Here is an 18,220-nt window from a genome sequence, read left to right as displayed (position 1 = left end):
AGGCCTCAGGCCCCACATGGCTCCTGGAGGGCATTCCCCTCTCCCCAAGGCTGGACCATGAACAGCCCTCCCCACCCCCACACAGCCAGGCCTCCCAGGCTCATCCTGAGGCCCTCTCCACCTCCAAAGGCACCCTTGGCAAAAGTGTCTCAGTCCCCTGTCCTTAGATTCCAAAACCTGAAGAGCACAAGCTCCAGAGTCTGACAGAACTCCAAGTTCAAGTTCCAGCCCCTCCACTTCTGAAACACAACCATACTCCTGGCATCTGCCAGGCCTCTCAGCTGGAGTAAGACCCAGAAGGCAGCCACTGGGGAAGAGGCAGTCCCTCAGAGCCAGTGACCACGTCCCCTCTCGCATGGGGAAGGGCTGTGCCCCAGGTCTTGCCCACAGCAGCAGGGGCTCCCCAGTTGCCTTTAAGGCAGGATTACAGGGCTCTGAGCTCCACGGAGACCTGTGCTGTGCATTTTCTGGGAGCCTCACTTTCCTTTCCAGCAAACAGAATACTTCTACTTGACAGTATCCTGATATTTAAGGTGACAGACAATGGACACCGAGCTGCACCAAGACATTCAGACAGTCCTGATTCCCTTTCTTCCAGCCCACGGCACCAACTTCCTCCCCGATGACACCCCCCGACACACAGTTATTCCTCCCCAACTGTCCTCAAGAGGGGGTTTCACCAGAAAGAAAATACGAACATAGGTGTAGCCTTTTCTCAAGGGTGTTTAGGGACAGTGTGACAAGTCTAAAGTTAGCATGTTTCCCTTGTAGGGGGATGCCTGGGGTCAGAAACCCACACAGTCTTCCCTGCCCCCCCCATATGACTTTGACAGTGAAGGGGACCATCAGCGTGAGGGGGCCTCCTAGGGTGAAGGGAGGGATGCTGGGGCTAGGGTCACCCATTTATCACAGTCGTCTCACTCTCAAGACCCTGAAATGGGCTTTGACCACGGATGGGGGGGTGGCCTTTGCTCTCTGTTCTTCTGTTCCTGATGACAATGCGGAGCCTTCTGAGCAGGGAGTGGCCCTCCCTGAGCTTTTGCCGGCCTCAGGCCCGGCCCTGCTGCCTCTGGAGCAGCATCTCTGCCCCACTTGGGGGCGGCAGTGAGGAGCTTCGTAGAGGGCATAGCTTTTCCGCTCACACCGCTGGGCGGCCGCTCTGAGTTTCCTCCATTTCTTCCGCCACAAAACAGACATGCAGCCGCCTAATGCCCTTATTTCTCTCAGAGGCTCTTCTGAGGCTCAGGACTCCTGCTTCCCCTCTGGGCTTCATGCCCTAGTCCTGAAGCTCAGTGCTCAGCTCATCTCTAACTTCACCTCTCTCTCCAAACCCAGGCTGGGACTTCCTTCTGTGGACACTGCAGCAGGGCAGGCCCTTAACGGTGACAGCCTCCAGCCACCACCAGCCCTTGGAAGAAGGCACAGGAAGGGAGTGGGACCAGGGGCCAAGCTGGGAGCCAAGGGTTCCGGAACCCTTGCTCACATCTGCCCTCCTTTCCCAGGCTCTTAAAGCTTTTTCCAGCAGTTCTCTGTCAGCAATGTCCCAAGCCCTTACTTGGCCTGACTGTCAAGCCCACCGGTCCTCATAGCCCTCCAAACCAGCTCGCCCATCAGCTGCCTGCTGTTGACGTTCACGAGCTACTCCTTCCCACCTCCTGCCTGCGGCCACCCCAGCCACCCCGCACCCTGCCCGCCACACACAGGAGTCACACCCCTGCCTGCCCAGTGCTCCGTGCCGCCCTGCCCTGAGGCGGCACTCAGGGCTGTGGTGAGGTGACGGGTGAGTGCACTGATGCAGCCATGTGTCCATGCATCTGACTGAGCAGTGACAAAGGCTCGTCACATGCCAGACACGTGGACGGGTGAGGCAGTGCTCTCAACATGCAAAAAAACCCACACGATTTACCTTAAGAACATCCTGTTTGCACTTCTCTACTCTGTCTTGCAGTTTCTTAAGCTGCTCAGGATTGAGGGACGGGTCGGCTCTGCTGTTGTTCTCGCGGGATATTGCCAGCTTCTCCTCCTTGCATGCTGCGTGGTAGGCCTTCTTCGCTGCTTCAACCTACAGGGAGAAGGAGTTCCCAAATACCACATTTAAAGGTCAAAATCCTCATTAAAGGTTACACAGACTGTGAGCAGTGCCTGTGTTCTTAAGAGGACAGGGAAGATCAGGTGCAAAGCTGTGTGTCCAGTATAATTACAGCACATTAAAACAGAGTTCAGTCAGCAAATACTGACGGGGTGCCTGCTTTGTCGTCAGATACCATCTAGGCAGAAGGAGTACAGTGCTTGACAAAGAGCCTAGCTTTCACACAGCTCACCATCTAGCTGGGGGAGGCAGCTGCAAGAAAGAGGAAACAGAGTAAGTGAGTAGGTGATAAGCACCGAGGAGGAGAAGCAAGCAGGGAAGAGAGGCAGGTGCACTGTTGGGTCTGGGCTATAGCCATACGTAGAACGGCTGGAGAAAGCCACACACGTGACCTGCAGCGAGACTGTGATGGAGGTGTGGATCTGCTGGAAGAGCTGGCCCAGCAGCTGGAAACCTAACACAAGAGGAGTGTGACGTTGGGAGAAAGGGTTATAGGCCACATTCCATATTTTTAATGACTATTTTACATGAATACACACACATATCTATAGATATGCGTGTGTGTGTGTGTGGGTGGGTGTGTGTATGTGTGTAATTTAATAGATGCTTCTTAACTGAGCCAAAGTCACAGATTTCATTCTAGAGCAGAAAGCTGAGTTTGTAACCAGAGCCTCATGAGGGAGTCTGTCATCACAAACGGGACCAGAGACAAGAAAGAAGAGAAAGGGGATGTGGCAAAAAAGACAAGACACAGCGTAGACAAGGAAAGCCTGTTGTCACAACCCGGAGACGGAAGTCTGCTTGGGGTGACTCTGAGAGGAAGGGAGGCAGTGCGGTTCCTGAGAGAAGTCTGTGATGGGGATAGGACTGGTAGGAAGTAGGGGCACCCTTAGCAATGGTGCGGGCCAGGCTCCAGGTCTGCCTATACTAAGGGCTGAGGCGTAGGTATGACAGTCTCTGGAGAACCAAGGCTGGGTGAGGCTCTATGATTTCCATTTGCTACTTGTAAAATAATGAGTATCAGCATCATTGCGAATTTGAGAGAAAAACTCATAAAAGAGAAAGAACCATTTAAAAGTTCAGGGTTGGGAGTGGCCTTGTTAGTGGTTGAGAGCATTTCTACATGCCACCAACAGCTCTTCTAAAACCGTGCTATTCAAAATGTAGTCCACAGACCAGCAGGCACAGCACCACTCAGGAGATTATTAAAACTGAGCATGAAGAGGCCCCACTTCTGACCTCCTGACCACTATCTCTAGAGGTGGGGCCTGGGAATCTGGGTTTTAGGAAGCTTGCTTAAATTTAAAAAGCACTATTCCACAACGGTTTCATCTCAGATAACCTTTGGCAAACAGGACTTACTATTCTGATAGACCAGAAGGTTCATGACATGGGGGGGTCAGAGGCTGGGTCGAGGGGGAAGTGCTTCAGTTTTGAGCTCTAGGCTGTGTGTGTGGGTCTCACCCTGCTCCCAGGACAGGAAAATGGGTGGATAAAAGTTCTGTAAAAACGGCAATGAGGCACTCAGCAGGCCCCCTGTGCCTAGGCAGTGGCAGGAACTCCTGGGAGGGCAGGAGGGCTGGCCAGGGGAAGCAGGTGGTGGGGGAGGGGCCTGCAGGCAGGGCAGGGCCCCAGGGCAGATGCACCTCTTTCAGCTTCTTGGCCCAGGGCTTCTGCGCCTTCCGAAAGCCGTCCTCGGCTTCCTTGGTCTCCTTGAAGCCTCCCATCATCTGCTTGTGGAAGGCGTCCTTCTGCCAGTTCTTGATCTTCTCGAAGTCCTCGTTCATCAGCGAGGCCTTCACCTCCAGGTGCAGCTCGCTCACCTTCTCTGCCTCGGTCATGACAGCCACCCAGGCCTTCTCCACCGTCCCGTACTGGGGCCCTGGGACAGGAGAGAAGCTGGTCGGTCACTCGGCACTGTGGGGCCCAGACAGGCCCTGGGAGGGGATTCCCTCTGTGAGGCCCCCTCAGCACTTAGGTTGGGGTTTGAGGCCGGCAGTCTGGCTGCCTGGCTGGGAGGCTTCCTTTTGGCTGTTTCAGATATTTTTCTTAGTGCTGTTCCTTTTTCAGTTCCTGGGATCAAGAAGAAAATAAGGAACTGAAGCTGGATCTGTTTTCTTTTGTTAGGGAAACTGGGGGATTACACACATTTCCTTTTTGTAAAGACACTGAGCTCTTGAAAAAGTCCAAGATGAAGTTTCTTCATTTTGGAAGTTTTGATTTGCTTGAGGCTGGCTAGAGGAGGAGGGCATTCTGAAGTGAACTGACCTCTCTGCCAGGCCAGTCCGAGCCCACCCCTCGGGCTCCTGCTGGCTCCTGGCTTCCCCTGTGTGGGACCACACGTTTTCCTGAGGCCCATTCCCTCCATGAGGAGCTGGGCCCTGGAAACAGCTTGTGGAATGAATGGAAGCCCCAGGCTGGGGAAGGAGAGGAGGAGACAGGAATCTGGCTGGCTCTGGCCTGGATGGAGCTCTCCAGAAAGCGGGGAGGGTTGCTTGGGTTGCCTCAGTCACTGTTCTCAGGAAGGAAACTCCTAATCTGACCTGTCATTTTGCTGAGGGTGTAGCTAGCCTGAGGTGACAGAGAGATGGGCTGTGACAGAAGCTGAGGATGGAATGGGAGGACACAGGGCCTGCCCTCAGGGTGCTCCCAGGGGACAATGACTGCTGGAGTGGATAATGACAAGAGACACATGGTGTGTGTGCGTGAGTAACTGCTAGCCCCTCAGGACCTCTGGCTCCTCACGTCTACAAGATGAGCAGCTCCTGGTCCTGCCGAAGGGACCAGGACCCACAAAAGCGGAAATAAGAGTGCTTTGTGAACCTCAGGCTCTGAGTAAGCAGTATGGACGCTGCTGACAGCTGGATCCTGAGAGAGGGACTCAGGCAGGCGGAAATAAAATAACGACAGCCACTGCTTCCTGGAGGAGCCGGCCCACCCCAGCCATGCCTCACCCGCGCATGGCCACCCCACTCTGCACCAGGGCGCTGTACTCTGCTCCACGGGTCACCCATGTCAGCATCCGGGGAAAGACATGGAGCTAGTCTAGACTCCTGCTGCCTGGGGGCCCCTTGCCCTGGCCTAGCTTCCCCTGGTCAGCCCCTCCAAACCCACCCTGAGAAATGCCCACTAACCCACTTCTTTCCCAGGAAATCCTGTAGTCAATAAAGCTCCCCCTCTACTGCTGGGAAGTACGTTCTGAATACCATCCACACATCCATGGCAGCACTGTCATTGAGCTCTAGAATCGTCTGAGTGTTTTGCGAGGGAGAGAGGGGAGGTAAAACCTGCATCACGTAATGGGTTTCCCTGGTAGCTGAGTCGGTAAAGAATCTGTCTGCAATGTAGGAGACCCAGTTCAATTTTGCCGGATGTCACCATTGAGTCTTGCCTGAACTTATAAATAAGCAGTCTTGGTGCCAGAAACCATGGTGCTGAGCAGCAAGGCCCTTGACTGGACAGGAGGCTACTGCAGTCTGGGCCCCAAAGGAGCTGCTCTGAGTTAACTCGACAAGCGTGGCATGTCCGCTGCTGACAAGGACTGCCACGGGAGGCTTGGATGCTGCTGGAGGACAGAAGTCCTGTGTCCCCAGGAAAGGGGAGGAAAGCTCACTTGGCCTGTGCTGCTGGGAGAAAATCAGAGCTCCCAGACTGTGAGACCAACTCCTGCCCTGATCTTCCAAGACAGGATACTAGCTCAGAAAGGGTGGACAGTTTGCCCCAGACGCCCCATGGTGGCCTCCCTACCCTTGTCCACAAGCTGCCTCCAGCGCCGGGCCCATTCGGTGAGCTGCTGCGCGTACGCCTTCTCGATGCGCGCCCGCTCGTGCAGGCAGTTCATGAGGTCGGTGCACAGGCGGTGGCCGTCATCGATCCGCCGCACCGTCCGCTTGTAGTTCCCGACCTAGGAGACAGAGCCACACTGTGAGCGCCGGACCTCCACGACGGCCGGCTCTTGGGTGCTTGCGCCCCCTCCCACTTCAAAGGTCCCCTGTGTTGTTAGATGACAAGCTACCACTGGCAGGAGCAGACAAAACCGAGATTTGGAGCTTCTGCGTGGCCCATGGGCCAGGGAGGGAAGCAGACCAGCGTGAGACAGGTTGTGCGGGAGGAAGTGAAGGGCTGAGGGCACCCAAGGGGGATCTCACAGGCTGAGGGCCAGGGACAGCTTCCCAGAGTAGGGAATGTCTAACTAGAAAGATGAAAAACAATAGAAACATAACTTTTTAGTAGCTCCGATTAAAGTGATTTTATAATTAACATTACAGACCCCTGGCTAAAGACCTTTGGAGCATTACTGGAATTATCAGGTTCTCAGGTGTCTACTGCCTTGATGTCACCATATGCTGGATTATTATTACTTCACAATTAGAGCAACAAATACTATTTCCCACCTACTGCACCCACCACGTGTCAGGCACCACAGGAGGTATTTTACACGCCAAATACTGCCTCTGCCTTAATGAGCACCAGTAACTGTCTCCATGTTAAGATGAGGACACCAAGCCTCAAGTAAGTTGCGCTGTTTGTCAGGACCCCACAGTAGCAGCCCTAGAGGCTGGGCTGCTGCTGAGAGTTTTCCACACGCTTCCAGGTCAGGGCTCGATGGCAAAGCTCAGACTCTATCAGCTTTGACAAGGGCCAAGATGAGGCTTGACTACTTTTTCTCACATATGAGAGGAGAGTTAGATTATCTAAATTATAAATAATAGAAGAGTAATTGAGAAAATATTAGTGGCTAATGTGGAGTGAAAAATTGAAGTGTTTCATGTGTTTCATTCTCTGACCTGCTGAATAGAAAGGATACCATGTAGCTGATACTGAAGCCCTTGCAGGAAATACGACAGAAAAATAATCTACTGTATTTGCAACCCTTTCTTCCCACTGTCTTTAAAAACTGTAGTCACCTTTTTTCCAGTTTCGCAGTTTCTAAAGGTCTCTGCCTTGCTGAGCACTCTCATATTTCATCTCTGTTTAGGGTCAATCTGGAAGTTCCTAGAGAACATGGAAGACTAGTACCGACTTCTACCGATAAGGGCACAATACTCTCTCTGCCGTGCACCTCTGACTTATGAACAGTTCAAACGACCTGAGTTCCTCCATCTCGTGCTGAGATAGGCAGGTGAAGACAAGGCTACAGTGGAGCAGCAGGAAGACCTTGCAAAAAGACAGAACACACGGAGACAGGCATCGGGAGAGCAGGGGACTGTGGTCCCTTCAGGAAAAGCTGTCCTTGGGGCCAGAGCTCTGGACAGGCTGAGATGGCCCCATTCCCATGGGAACCAGGATCCTGGGGAACAGCAGCTCACCAAGACACAGAGCTGAACCTGAGCTTCCAACTCCATCCTTTAGTGGCCCCTTTTTAGGAAGGAGAAAGCAAGCATTTCACAACCAGTCAGAAGTGACTTCACATGTTCACTTCCCTTAAAATAAGGTCTTGCTGTCATTTTGAAATTTACAACAGGGTGAAAAACATAACCAACAAAACACAAACTTGGTATTGCTGAACTGGTGGCAAAAAGAGCTAAGACAGTAACAGCTCGACACAGACTTGACAGCCGACATGAAACCATGATGCAGACCTGGTTTTCATCTCACTGTTACTAACAATATTCAAATTGGCAATCAATATTAAACTACATTGGCTCCCCAGAAACCTGTCCACCTCTTTGCTTTTCAAAACCCTTGTGAAAAGCTTTAGGGAAAAGGAAAGGATATTTCTTAACAAGGTACACAGAGGTACAGCCCTTCACATTGGCACATATTGTACATAAATACCGTTCATCTTTAAATGACAACTCTAGAAACCTGAAAAACAGCAAGGAATGAGAAGGATGTTTCTGAAAGCATGTGTTTCAGGTTTAAATGCTGGCACTGCTGGGGCCAAGGGGACAGGGGAGTGTTCATGACAACGGGCGCCCAGACACTGCCGCGACATCTGCCTGCTGCCCTCTGCTCAGGGCAAAGGCTGCATGTGGGCTGGAGACAGGCCATCACTTCAGTCCACACACAGGGACATTCATCAGGTATCACCGTCTCCACCTCCGCAGACCACACAGAAGAGGGCAATGTGTTGACAGAATGAAGATGGTCTGACAGCATGGAGACCTGGCCCTTAGAGAAGCCCATTAGAACCTGCACGTGGGACACAGAACGCAGGGGGACGACTAGAGACTTAGCGGGGGGCTGGGTGCAGTGGGTGGCGTGGGAGATGGGGTCAGACAGTGAAAAATCTTGAGGGTCGGGCCATCATCCTGAGGGGTGCCGTGCTCAGGGAACTGTGGGGTGCGGGAGGGGGAAGCCCTGGAGGGTAGGTCTGAGTAGCCTTCTGACTCCGGGGCACAGCAGTGGGGACCAGAGCAGGAAAGCATGAGAAAGGAACCAGGCTGTCCTCCAGGAGGCAGGTGGGGGTGGACAGAGGCAGCAGGACTCGGCTCCCGGGCACTGCCGGGGGTGGTTCCCGCAGGCTGGACTTACCAGGCCGAAGCAGCAGAACCCCTCCTGCCCAGAGCTCCCCAGAAACCACTCTCCCGCCTCTCTCCACCCAACCGCCTGGTCTTGCCTGGGGCTCCCCGGAAACCCGACCCGCCTGCTGTCCTAAGTGCATCTCAGCCACTCTACCCTTCCTACCCACAGGCCCCCACTGGGCTCTGGGCTGCCTGTGTGTCTGGCTGTCCTCTGCCCCCAGGCCTGAGAACCCAGCATCAGATGAGCCTTGGTTTGTTTGGGTCAGCTAAACGGAGTCTGAGGCTGGAGTTGGCAGAAACATCTGCATAATCGGGGATCAGAGCAGAGATGGTGGACTCTGCCTGAAACCCAGCGGGCTTGTAATTATAGGGGTGCTGAGAAGGGCGGTTCAAACAGGTCGCACCAGTTCCTCATGCTTCCTCTGGGTGTAAACAGTCTGGAGCTGACTCTCACAAGGACATTGGAGAAGGCTTGCTTCTCTGACTTCACAGCTGGTTTACCTTGGCCAGCTCCTTTCTGTGGAACACGGGGGCCAAAGAAAACAGGAAGGCTGGAGGATTTGGAAGCAGGTCAGTGGGACCCCCCAGGATCCCAAGTGGATGCGCAGGAACGTGAATGCAGGTGCACAGCTCCTGCCACCCGTCCACCCCAAGTGTTGGCTCAGTTACCATGGGAACTGTGGGCCGACAGGTCAGGAAACCTATAGGGTCATGTCACAGACATCTTCCCCTTTGCTCCTTTTACCCTTCTCTTTGGTTGGTGACCATCAAGCCCATTTCCCAGACAAATTACCTGTTTACAACCAAAGCTCCAGGGTGAATCCAGTGGCCCAAGTGAGAAGAGAACGGGGCAGAACACCCCAAAGCTCGTGCTCTCCCACCCCGTGCTGCCTCAGCCCTGAGACTCGAACCTTCACGCCCGTGGCTCAATACCACAAAGAACCCCGGTGGAGTCTGGGTGTCCCCAGGAGCCCAAGGAAGCTTTTGGCTGTCTCACTACTGACTCGATGCACAACACAGGGGGGCTCCTAGGCCAGTGCCCCGGACCACCCTGCCCTCCCCTAGCCGGCCCCTCTGCCCGTGTGCAGACCAGAGCCCACAGGACATAACCCCACACACCTTCTGACTGTACCCTAACAGTATGGACCTTTGTCTTCCTCACTGACCATTTTTTCTTGACTGCCTTCCACTCACTGGGTCTCGGCACTCAATAAAAACGTGAAATGTTAAACCAGAGAGAGACTAGAAGAAAATGGAGACAAACACCCTTGTGACTTAGGGCAGCAGAGGATCCCTTAAGCAAAATTTCAGAAGTAAAAGCTGTAAGTGTACACACACACACAAATTAAGGATTTCTGTTCTGAAACCAACAACATGGACAAAGTTAACATACTCAAATGCTGACTACTAGTTTGGCAAGTAGTCAGTGTTGACAAGGGACTAAAATCTGGAATATCCCAGGAAATCCTATATATTAATACAACATGAAAGAGAGGCCCCTGGGGGAGATGGGCAAAGGTGTAAAGTGGTAACTTCAGAGAGACGTGGAAGTCTGCAGGACTAATGGCCCAAGCGAGATGCTCATGCTCGTGGGACTTGGAAGAACGCCCATGAGAGCAGCAAGACAGTTCTTTACCTCAACAGGTGGGCACACAGACAGAGTGGGAAATGCCCAATGCGGGGTGGAGCTGGGCACACAGGACCCCTTTCTGAATACACTGGTGGAAAAACAGCCTGGGGCAAGCCTGGGACAGCCAGGCAGTAATTAAGTCACTAAGCATACACTGCAGAAGGAAACAGCAACCCACTCCAGTTATTCTTGCCTGGAAAATCCCACGGACAAGATCGCCTGCACCCGCAGACAGGCGACACCAATTCCCCACCACAGGGTCCTGCTGGCTGATCCACTTGGGGGCCACAAGGGCCCTTCCGAACACTGTCCCCATGCTCTGCAGTTGCAGCCTGCTCCACACAGGTCACAATGGTGCACGCTGAGCTCCCTGGCCAGCTGGACTGCAAGCCCCGTGGTAACGGGCCCTGCACACAGAGGTTTTCCATCAGCGGCGGCATCATAATAGAGCACACCTATATTCTGCTAGGCAGCGTGCTCGCAGCTCCACATGTCACCTCATGTAATCCTGTGATGGTCCCAAGCAGTGAGATTTTACAGAAAAGGAAACAGGTTTGAAGAAGCAAAGTCACTCATAGTCATGCGGTCGAAAGGAGGCAGATCCCACCTTCCAGAATCTTCCTCAGGCTGAGGCGAGAGAGGGTGCAGAGCCCAGGCTTACCGGGTCAATCTCAGGTGATATGTCTGCTTCCAACCAGCCCTGCAGGTTCCAAGAAAGGCCACAGATGACCTTGATTTTACCCTCAGAATGCTCATGCCCTTTAACCTGTGACCTTGCAGGCCCAAGACAACTGCCCTCTCTATACCCTGGAGAGGCAGGTCCAAAAGTGAGCCAGCTGTGCCAAGCTGACTGGACAATAAAGAAAAGCTGCTGATGGTGGCCCTCCAGGCAAGAGCACAGAGTTAGCGACAAATGTTTCACCCGAAGCTGCTCCAGGATGCCCAAGGCTCCAGGATTTTCTCAACCACCTTGAAAGACGAGCCTTCAGGAATTCCTTGATTACAGGCCTGCAGAGGTGGGCTGAGTGGGCCTTGGCTGTCTTGTTTGAATCCATCAGGCCCTGGCCCTCTCTGATGAGGCCACCTTCCCTCCATCTCCTCTCATGAGGGGAGCCACAAAGAACTGGCCCTGCCCTGACAGCAATGACTGGGTCTTTCTGCCTGCATTTCTGTCCCTCAGCTGTACCCATGCTTTTAGATGGGGGCAGCCATCACATAATAAATCCTGGCCATTTCTTCAAGCTGTCCATTCAGACACAACAGGAAGAGAGGAGACAGGATCAGATGATCTCTGAGGGCCCGTCACAATTCCAGGATTTCTAATTGAACAGTCTGTTAATGCCGCCAGCTGGCTGGCTACCTCTTGGAGCACTCATGACTCAATGATTGAGGGTCTGGCAATACCCTCTTGCCACTCACAAATATGGGGTGAACACCTACTGTGTGCCAACGACCATGCCAGGGACCAGGGATGCAGTGGTGAACAAAGTGTTGTGGTCTCTGCTTTTGTGGGACTCGGGGTTAAGTAACAACTACAGATAGTGGCCACTTCTGAAAGGAACACTCTAGGTGGTCAGGGCTGCCTGGAGGAGGGTGAAGTCTGAGGTAAGAGCAGAAGGGACCTCTGGGGCAAGGCTGCTTTTTGAAGGCTTGAGGTTGAGGCCCACAGCGCATGAGCTCCACGCCATGCCACGTGCTCCGGGAAGGTCCCCTCTCTGTTACTCTTGCAGCGGTGTCTGCTGTCACGTGCAAAGCGTGGCAACATGGGGGGTTTGCAGGCAGGACTGTGCCTTTATTCTCCTCCCTCCACCATGCCAGGAGCACAGAGGGCACCCTCTAATGTGTTTTCACTGCCTGAATGGTGCTGGGAGAGGAGATTCTGTTCTGTGTAGACACGAGGGGACTGAGAAGTTGCTGAGCGCCCAGCAAGAGGCACAGGGAATGAAGTAAGTCAGCCTCCTTTATTCATTTTTCTCAATCCACTGAGTTCTTGAGATCTCCCCACAAAAGCTAAAAATCAGCTCTCAGAACACATCATAAGATACACACTCCACAGATGACAAATGAACAACTAATTCTGCCAAGTACAGACCAGCAGAAGAGCCTCACGGTTCTTTCACAGCACTCCCCCGGCTTTCAGTCAAATTCAGGCCCAGGTCAATTTCTCTCGATGTCCCTGGTGTCCAGGCAGCTGGGAGGGCTCTGGGAGCGGCCCTGCTGCGCCATGCTTCCCACTCACATTTGTGGAGTACTCCAGTACCTTTGCCTGGAAAATCCTATGGACGGAGAAGCCTGGTAGGCTACATACAGTCCACGGGGTCGCAAAGAGTCGGACACGACTCAGCGATTTCACTTCACTTCAGCAGACGCCACATCCGTTCACACCAGCAGCACCTCTTTCTCAGGCACCCTTCTTCAGTCTACCCCAACCCCTAGTCTGAACCTCTCTTTCCTAACAGGAGGTCACAGCTGATCTTAAGGCTGTAAGATCTGTGGGGCATGCTTGTAAACACCAAAGAGTGAGGGGTGTCCTTGGAGAACCGTGAGCTCTGTGCCTTGCACTCAAACTGTCTCTGGGCGCCCTCGTTTCTACAGGATCCCACCCCCAGTTCTCCAACCTGCCCTCCAGCTCACCCCGCATCCAGGCTCCCAACTCACCCTGCCCTGGAACAGAAGGTCTTGGAGCTCCTCACCTCAGCACTACCCTAAACCTGACCAGGCTCTTTATTCTCAAAACAGGATATTAATGCAGTTCACCTGGCAGGGCCCCAAGAGGCTCAGACATGGGGGCTCCTTGCCGGCCTGCCAATGCGGTTCATTAACAGTCCCCATTTCCAGTCTCCTCGAGCCCGACCTGTGTGCTCCGGCTCGACTCTGACCCACATGGGTCCTGTCTCTGCCTTGGGCCTCACTCTGGCCCAACTCCTGGTTTTCAGTTCTCACCCCCAACATTTCCCAGACTCACTTTCTGTTCCTGGAATTTGTAGTCAAGTAGGAGGGTGAAGAACATGAGGCTCATTACCCTGCAAGGCACCTTTTGCTGTTTTGAGCGTGTTACAGCACAAACCCTGAACTTCAACAACGTTAAAGATGACTGCATTATCATCCTTTAATCTAAATGCTCAAAATGACAAACTGAAAAATGGATGAAGGGGAAACTGAGAGATTCCAATTTTCAGATATAACTCAAAGGCAGAACAAAATAACGTAGAGAGGAAAGATATGTTTACACAAAGTTTGTTTCAGACCTCAACTTCTCAAGACTGGCCAGCCAGGCTCACTGCACTCTGCCCCTCCAGGAAATGTTGCTCAGATGTCAGGATAAAGGCCCAGTGATGCCTGGAGACTTGCCTGAGCACAGAACATGCCCCACTTGTGAGCCATTGCCCCGAAGACCCTGCACGGAGCCCTGTCTCCCCAGCACATGTGTACGTGCACACACTCCCTCAGCAAGCACCGGGGAGGCGGCAGGAGCACTTGGCTGCTGGTGACAGCTCTCTGCCCTCCTCATCCCGCCTGCACTCCAGTAGGCACTGTATGAGTGGCACCTCCTTGCTGAGAGCTGCCGCCAGCCCGGACAGTGAGATCTGTTCCAGCTCTGTAAGTAAGGACTCGCTGAAGACCAAGCCGCTTCTGGCAGAAACTCCAGCAGTGAAAGGAACACCCAGGGTAAAAAGCCAAATGATCTAGCGTAGAATTGTCAGACTGGAAAAGTGAGAACAAACAGCAGTTCCTCCAGGTAGCACCCCCTTCCATGCCTACCCCCTCCTCAACGTGCTGCTTCCACCGTGTCCCACCCTCCCCGGGTCCCCGGTCCACCTTTCATGACTCCCACTTAAAAAAAAAAAAAACAAACAACCCTGCCCCACAGGACACAGCTCCTTCACCCCACCTCTGTACCTGGGTCCCTCAGCACTAAGCTCACTGCACCCACACCACACGTTTGTATAAAGACGTCTCAATGGGGCTAAGCCACCACAGGCTGCTTGAGCTCTCAGGACTTCTCCAGTTCTAAAAGCATGCATTTCTGTTTGTTACTGAGTAGAAATAGAAAATGTTTTCTCCCATAGGGCTTACACAAGTCACTTTTGCCATCACTGAAATCAAGTGAGAAAATAAAAATTAATCTTCAGAGGATAAACTTGATGGCAAAAAAATCTTGACTGGTCAATTCTTTCCAGGAAAAAACGGAGTGATTCTTTACCGGGCATTTAGAACACTGGTGTTTAGACAGGGGAGGTACAAGCCTGCAGCGAGCGGAGGAAAGACCACCTGATTTGTCTGCCTTCACCTGTCTCCACAGGTGTGATGGTCACGCATGAAGAGGAGACACATTAGGACCAGTCGGGCTCGGGAGTCATTTGGCCCCTGGCCCCACAGACACTATCTCGAGTCCTCACGTCCTCCCTGGGAAGCAGGAATTAGCAACGCCATGTTCCTCCCAGGACTCTGAGCAGGTCATCTCTCTCCTCTGAGCCCTCAGGGTTTCACAGCAATGAATGTTGGCGCCAGGGCTGAACCCAGACAAGGGGCGACTTCACGCCGAAGCAGAGGCATTTGAGTATGTGGCATCTCTGCAAACGAACATGTCTCTTCTTGCTCCCAGGAGGCTGCAAGCAGAGGCAGGAGAGCATTCTAGAGGCAGCGGCTTGAGCCCCCAGCTGGCACAATCCCCACCCGGGCCTCAGTTTCCCCACCTGTAAAGTGGAGCTCACAATCGCAGAGGCAGTGGTGAGGACTGAGAGCACCCATGGAAAGCAGAGCAGGGGCCTGGCACAGAGCAAGTGTGCAACAAGTGCCAGCCCCTATCACTGGTTTTCATTTCTAAACTCTTCATCCTGGGTTAGAACTCACAGAGAGTACACAGACCAGAAACATAGCTTATGTGCACACAGCTCGAAGACTTAGTAGTGTGCACACACCCAGCTGTGGGGTATAGGGGGTGGCAAAAATTATTGTTCAGTGAGGCTGGAGCCCAGGGCAGAGCTCCTGGCGTCCGGCAGCTCCCAGCACATGCTCAAGTCCTAGCCACACAAAACTCATGGTTTCACTTTGAAGGCGATGCAGAAAAGTGAAGCTTCCCACGCAGGGCAGGAATCACGCAGGGTTGCTTTTCTGATGGGCTGTCCTGGCTGCAGGGAGGACAACAGGTGGAACATCCAGTGGGACAGGGAGGCTGGTGCCCTAAGCCTTGGTCATGGCTCAACAGATACCACAGCTTGCTTGTAAGAATGAACTGATGGATCTATTTGGAAACTGTGGTGAAATAAAGGCAAGCCACCAGCCTGCTGGGAGCTCTGTCTGAGCACTGAGGGATAAGTAGGAGGCCGACACCCCTACAGTAGGGCTGCTGCACAGGGCGGGCCCCCAGATCTGTGTGTGTGGGCAGAAGGAGGCAGAGGACACGTGGGAGGACCACTGCTGCCCAGAGGCAAGGAGACGGCCACTTTCACCCCCTCCTGCTTCCACTCACAGCACCCGCGCCGCCGCCCAGGACTGCCTGCCACGACGAATGCTGGCTCTGGGGTCCCAGGACTGTGCACTCATTTTGGGACCCCAGGACTCAGCCCAGGGCCTGGATTGTAGTAGATGCCAAATCAGGCTTTACGGAATCCATGAACACGGACGGGGCAGCAGCCATCTTCTAAATGTTACTTACAAAACTGGTCTCAAAGGATGGGAACAGGGCATCCCATCCTACATGGATGGCTTCCCAGACAAAACCCTGATGCCGAGGAGATGTTCTCATGTGCTGTGCCAAGTCCACAGTGCTCAAGTCTGAGAGGAACTGCAGAGAGAACCTTCTCTGAAGCAGACGGCAAATAGTCATGTGGCAACTCTTTGGGGCTAATGTTCTACAGCAAGACATTTATGTCCTCTTCATCTCCAAAATACTCTCCACCAAGGCTCCCTGTGCCCATGGAGAGTGCTCACAGGTCAGCCCCAGCCTGGCGTCATCCAGGGAGGCCTGAGCTCTAACGGCACCACTGCTGACAGCTGAGCAGGGCTCCTCTTCAGGGATGTGAGCCAGCTGCAGGGCTGGGACCCAGAAATCAGCAGTCTGCCCTCCCAGCCTGGCCCTCAGGAGCCCTAAGAGACTGAGGCAGCAGCCCTCGGGCCTGCTGGGCCCAAACCCACTGTCGTGTTCCCAGAACCTGCCAGGGCAGAGGGCAGCCAGGCTTCCCCGATGGCACTGGGAAAGTGCCATGGCCTGCGGCCTTGGCTCTCCCTGTGCCCCAGCCTCCAGAGCCAGAGAGGAGACCCAAGGCAGGGCCTGGAGTTGGAGATGTGGGGGTGCGCCTGCAGGCTCCCTGAGTGAGCTAGAGGACTTGCCAGAAGCAACCGACCCACCCACACCCTGCTGGGAAGCCTGTGGGCAGGATGGGCCAGGCTCCAACTCTAGCCAATTGGCGGCTAAAGGAGTCACCTCTTGGGGAACCACCTTCACTCAGCCTCAACCTATCTGTACCCACATGACTGCTCAGCCCCCAAACAGGCAGTTGGCTCCGAAGAGGTCAAGACCCTCAGCCTCTGCAGGACCATGCTCACTGCAATCTCCAGACACTGCTCTGGCCTAGAATGCTGTCCCTCCTCTGTCTCCCAGCCCTACCTGCCCCACACACCTTCTCTGGTGAGGCCAGCAGCGGGCCCCTCTCTGAACGCCATGATACCAAGGGCAGAGATGCAGCTTGACCTCACTGCCCTCGCTCTCCGTGGAAGCCACCGTCCTTTCTCCTCCAGCTCCTCCACTGTGGGGATCAGCCCCCCACCCTCCTCACTTCTGAATCGTTTCCTACAGTGTTGCAGTGTTGGGGATACAGAAAGTGTCCCCTCCAACTAACTACTAACTGGCAGATATGTCCCTGTGAGTAATCCCTCCTCCTCCCAAGAGCACCCCTCGTTCATTCGTCCATCTGGTGAACATCTGGGTGCTTAGCACCGACCCTGCCCATCTTTCATGCCACCTTTCCTGCCCCCTCCTCCAGGGGGAGCCCCACTGGCCCCTGGGCGCCCCAGCAAATTCTACAGCGCCTCGCACAATGATCCCTGTGTCTCCTGCCTCAGGGAGCTTACTTCCGAACGCCACAGCCACAGGCTCCTGCAGGGAAGGGCCACGTGTCCCCTGTGCAGGCACACAGCCAGCACGCGGAAGAAGCCAGCACGACCCAGTTATGCGCTGGGTTCTTCAGTTAGCAGCTTGTGGTGGAAAGGGGTAAAATCAGGCACAAAAGGCCTTCCACCTCGAGACTTCAATGCTTTCCTTAGATTTGCACAACAGTCCTGTGGGGTCACACCAGTGAGAAGTGGCCTTCCACAGGAAAGAGGGACCTTGCTGGCAGCCTGGAGACATGCAGCTGGCAGTGTGCACTTGGGTTGCTCAGAGCTGGTTTGGTTGAGCAATCACACCTTCACTCAGGGCACGACCGTCAAGGTGGGCGGGAGGGGGGAGAGGCACTGCTGCTCTGTGCGAGCTGAAGAGCGGTGTCAGGGGCAGCGCCACCAGAGGAGCAGAGCCTTCTAGAAAATAAACCCATCTGCCTTTGTATCCTTTGGACAAGACATGTTCTCGTCTACTGACACTGCAGTTAAGAAGTTAACAGGGAGCCTAGGGGTTTACAACAGTGACAGGGCTTGTTCAAGCCACTTGACTTAATATATGCTGACAATACACACTGCAACTTTCACCTACATTTTATTTTTTTAACAAGCAGCTGAAGACTTCTAAAATAGAACTATATTTAGCTACTTAATTTTTCCACAGAAGTTTCTGACATCAACTGGGTTATTAAGACAGTGCTGACCAACACCCCCCACAGGAACAGATTATATGTTGTGTGTGTGTGTGATGACCCCCACCCCCCCGCATCAGAGGGACAGAGCTCCCAGCTGGCACCTGTCTTGATGCCTGACACCACTTTACATGTATTCATTCTCTAACTCGGGCTTCCCTGGTGGCTCAGGTGGTAAGAATCTGCCTGCAATGCAGGAGACCAAGGTTCAATCCTGGGGTTGGGAAGATCCACTGGAAAAGGG

The 18,220-nt window shown here is 53.7% G+C and overlaps 1 protein-coding gene across 5 annotated transcripts in view; it reads right to left on the bottom strand.

The window, feature by feature from the left end:
- Positions 1-18,220, bottom strand: part of PACSIN2 (protein kinase C and casein kinase substrate in neurons 2) — a 114,995-nt gene that overhangs the window by 12,909 nt on the left and 83,866 nt on the right. For all 5 annotated transcript variants that reach the window (XM_025282736.3, XM_025282739.3, XM_025282738.3 and 2 more), the window contains exons 3-5: positions 5,837-5,993; positions 3,736-3,971; positions 1,907-2,062 (exon numbers count right to left, since the gene is read on the bottom strand). In XM_025282736.3, the coding sequence (XP_025138521.1) occupies positions 1,907-2,062; positions 3,736-3,971; positions 5,837-5,993 (549 nt within the window). The remainder of the gene's footprint in view (positions 1-1,906; positions 2,063-3,735; positions 3,972-5,836; positions 5,994-18,220) is intronic.

The sequence above is a fragment of the Bubalus bubalis genome, chromosome 4 (genome assembly GCF_019923935.1).
Source record: "Bubalus bubalis isolate 160015118507 breed Murrah chromosome 4, NDDB_SH_1, whole genome shotgun sequence".
Lineage (NCBI taxonomy): Eukaryota > Metazoa > Chordata > Mammalia > Artiodactyla > Bovidae > Bubalus > Bubalus bubalis.
The sequence above is the reverse complement of the archived record's forward strand: the minus strand, read 5'-3'. Positions and strand labels throughout refer to the sequence as shown.